Here is a 2,665-nt window from a genome sequence, read left to right as displayed (position 1 = left end):
GGTGAGAACTGGTGGCTTCCAAGATAGCAGTGGTCCAGGATCCAGCGCCTTGTCCCCCCATCTTGCAATCTGCCTCTCCCCAGATGTAAGGCCCCCTGAAGTTGGCCTGTGTTCCACCAACTCCTTTCCCGGGGACCTGGGTGTGAGGGGCAGTTTACCGCGGAGGTGACAGGGAGCCGCAGGCCAAGTAGAACCTGAGGGGCGGGAGTCCCAAGACTGATAAGGGACCTTAATTCCTGTAGGAGTTGGGGGTGGGGTTGGAGGAGACTCCTGGGACTGAAGACCGCCATTCCTAGATTTGGGGTATCCGCAGTTCCCGCTAACCTGAGCTCCTGGTGCACGGCGGGTACACATTACGGCCAGGGCGCGCCGTACCCCAGAGCGACCCACATCCGGCCACTCTGGAACCGCGAACTCCCTGTTTCCAGGACCCGCGGCCCTCCACTCCATGCCACCTCCCAGGGCAGGGGGCGAGGGCTCCGGGAGGAAGGGGAGCTGCACGGTCCGCTGGTTCACAGCCTCCGCCCCTCCCGGCACAGGCAGGTAGGCCCTCCACCCCTTTCCCGGGGCTGCGCCCAGAACTAGGGTGGTAGCCCTGGCTGACTGCCCTCCCCGCTCCGCCCCACAGAGCCGGGGAGCGCAACCCCAGCCCCTCCTGGCCGGCGAGAGGGCTCCGCCCCGGGCAGCCTACCTGGCCTGCGGACATGGGGGTCTAGCGCCAGCTGCCATGCTAGACCCCGGCGTTCAGTTCCGACGACCTCGGTGTCTGACCTACGGTCCACCTGCCGAGCCCGGCTACGCCCCACACGCTGGGGTGCAGCCCGGACTCTCGGTCTGGGGGGTGGGGGGAGGCTCCTCCAGCCCTCAGCGTCCACCGTCAGGGGCTGCTGATTCCCCATTCCAGCCCATCCTGCCGCAGATTCGAGTCGCGGCCCCCAGCCTCTCCTTTGGGAAGATTCTAGGTCTGGCGACTTACTGCTGCTTTCTAGACAGCACGTCCCAGAGGCGGCCTCTGCCGAGGACAGGAACCGGGACAACCGGAGCGGACGTGTCCACCACGTCCCTTGCCTCTCGCAATGGCCAGAGTCCGGCTAGGGAACCAAGGCCTCGGCTCTTCTGCAGACCGGAAGCTGTTTCCATTCTCGAAGGCTCCTCCCCACGTCGCCCACCTAGAGAGCAGTCCGACCTTGTCGGTCAATGAATCAGACCCCAGAATTTGACTGGACTCTCCGAGCATTCGGTGGTGATTCCTCCGGGCCCAGACGGAGAAGTCCAGGCCTCCCACACCTTCCTCCATCAGAACCGGGAGCCCATCTCCACACGCTCGGAATGCAGAAAACTGCGTGCCCCTCACTTCTTTTGGGTGTTGGGTCTAACTTCCCCCTCCTGAGCTTGGCTCACTTGGAGCCACCGGTCAGAGATGCCCCCTAACCCCACCCCCACAGCCGCCGGGCTATGCTGGGAGCACACTCTGGGACTGGAGTAGCTTATTTTGTGAAAGAAACCCCAGGATTGCATCAGAGAGGGGGAGGGGCCCGGACATTTGGTATAAAAGTGGGCTGGTGAGGTCAAGATCGGGGGGGTTTGACTCCTAGCCAGGTGAGAAGCTCTTGGGCCAACACACCTGTGCCCCTTCAGAGGACACTTTAGTCATGTGGTATTTGCTGCTTTCATGGTGATCCAGGAATCTCGGTGTCTGAGCCCCCCAGAAACCTAGAGATTCAGGTGGGGTGCAGAAGTTCCAGCCGTGGGACACAATCCGTATCAGTCGGTGAGGAGGAAGGTGGTTTTACAGGCCCCCGGCCCCTCCTCCCTCAGACCCAGGAGTCTGGGCCCCTGACCCCTCTATCCTCAGACCCAGGGATTCGGGCCCCTGACCCCTCTGTCCTCAGACCCAGGGGTTCAGGCCCCCAGCATCCTCTGTCCTCAGAATCAAGAGTCTGGGCCCCTGGCCCCTCCATCCTCAGACCCAGGGGTCCAGACCCCCAGCCCCTGCTCCCTCAAACCTAGAAGTCGGGGCCCCGCAGCTGGAAGGGCCCTCTGATTGCATCATTCGTTCAGCCTGACATGGCCACAGTGGAATCCTCGCTCCTGCCAAGTAGGTCAAATATCAAGAGTCAGGTATCAGGAAGGTGATTGGGCGAGTCTGTCTGGATATAAGTTCTGCAGCTTCTGCATCTCTCCCAAGAGACGTGAGTGTTCTGTCAGCCCAGAACCCACTCACGGGAGGACCCAGGCATCCGGGCCACCTGAGCGGAAGTCTGTGGCTCTGCTCTCCCCACTCATCAGGCTCTGGAATAGAATCTAGACCGTTCAGCTCTTCAGACCCCAGACCCCAGACCTCGCCTGAGGACGTGAGCCGTTGATGGGCTGGGGCAAGGCCAGGTTCCAGCACCCAGGACTGTGGGGCCCTGTGCTGGCCGTCCTGCTGGGAGCCTGCCAGGCACACCCCATCCTGGACTCTAGCCCCCTCTTCCAGTTTGGGAGTCAAGTCCGGCAGCGCTACCTCTACACAGATGATGCCCAGGACACGGAGGCCCACCTGGAGATCAGGGCTGATGGAACGGTGGCAGGGGCTGCCCGCCGGAGCCCCGAAAGTGAGTGTGGGGCAGGACCTGGGCCAGAGGGAGGAGGAGCTGGAGGTGGGGACCCCCAGGTCTGAGGG

The 2,665-nt window shown here is 62.8% G+C and overlaps 1 protein-coding gene across 1 annotated transcript in view; it reads left to right on the top strand.

Annotated features, from left to right (window-relative positions):
* Positions 1-2,216: 2,216 nt before the first annotated feature.
* Positions 2,217-2,665, top strand: part of FGF21 (fibroblast growth factor 21) — a 5,228-nt gene continuing 4,779 nt past the window's right edge. The window contains exon 1 of the mRNA XM_011374624.2: positions 2,217-2,597. Coding sequence (XP_011372926.1) covers positions 2,366-2,597 — 232 coding nt within the window. The 5' untranslated portion in view covers positions 2,217-2,365. The remainder of the gene's footprint in view (positions 2,598-2,665) is intronic.

Source organism: Pteropus vampyrus, unplaced genomic scaffold, assembly GCF_000151845.1.
Source record: "Pteropus vampyrus isolate Shadow unplaced genomic scaffold, Pvam_2.0 Scaffold250, whole genome shotgun sequence".
Lineage (NCBI taxonomy): Eukaryota > Metazoa > Chordata > Mammalia > Chiroptera > Pteropodidae > Pteropus > Pteropus vampyrus.
Note: the sequence above shows the minus strand (reverse complement) of the source record. Positions and strands in the feature narration are given on the sequence as shown.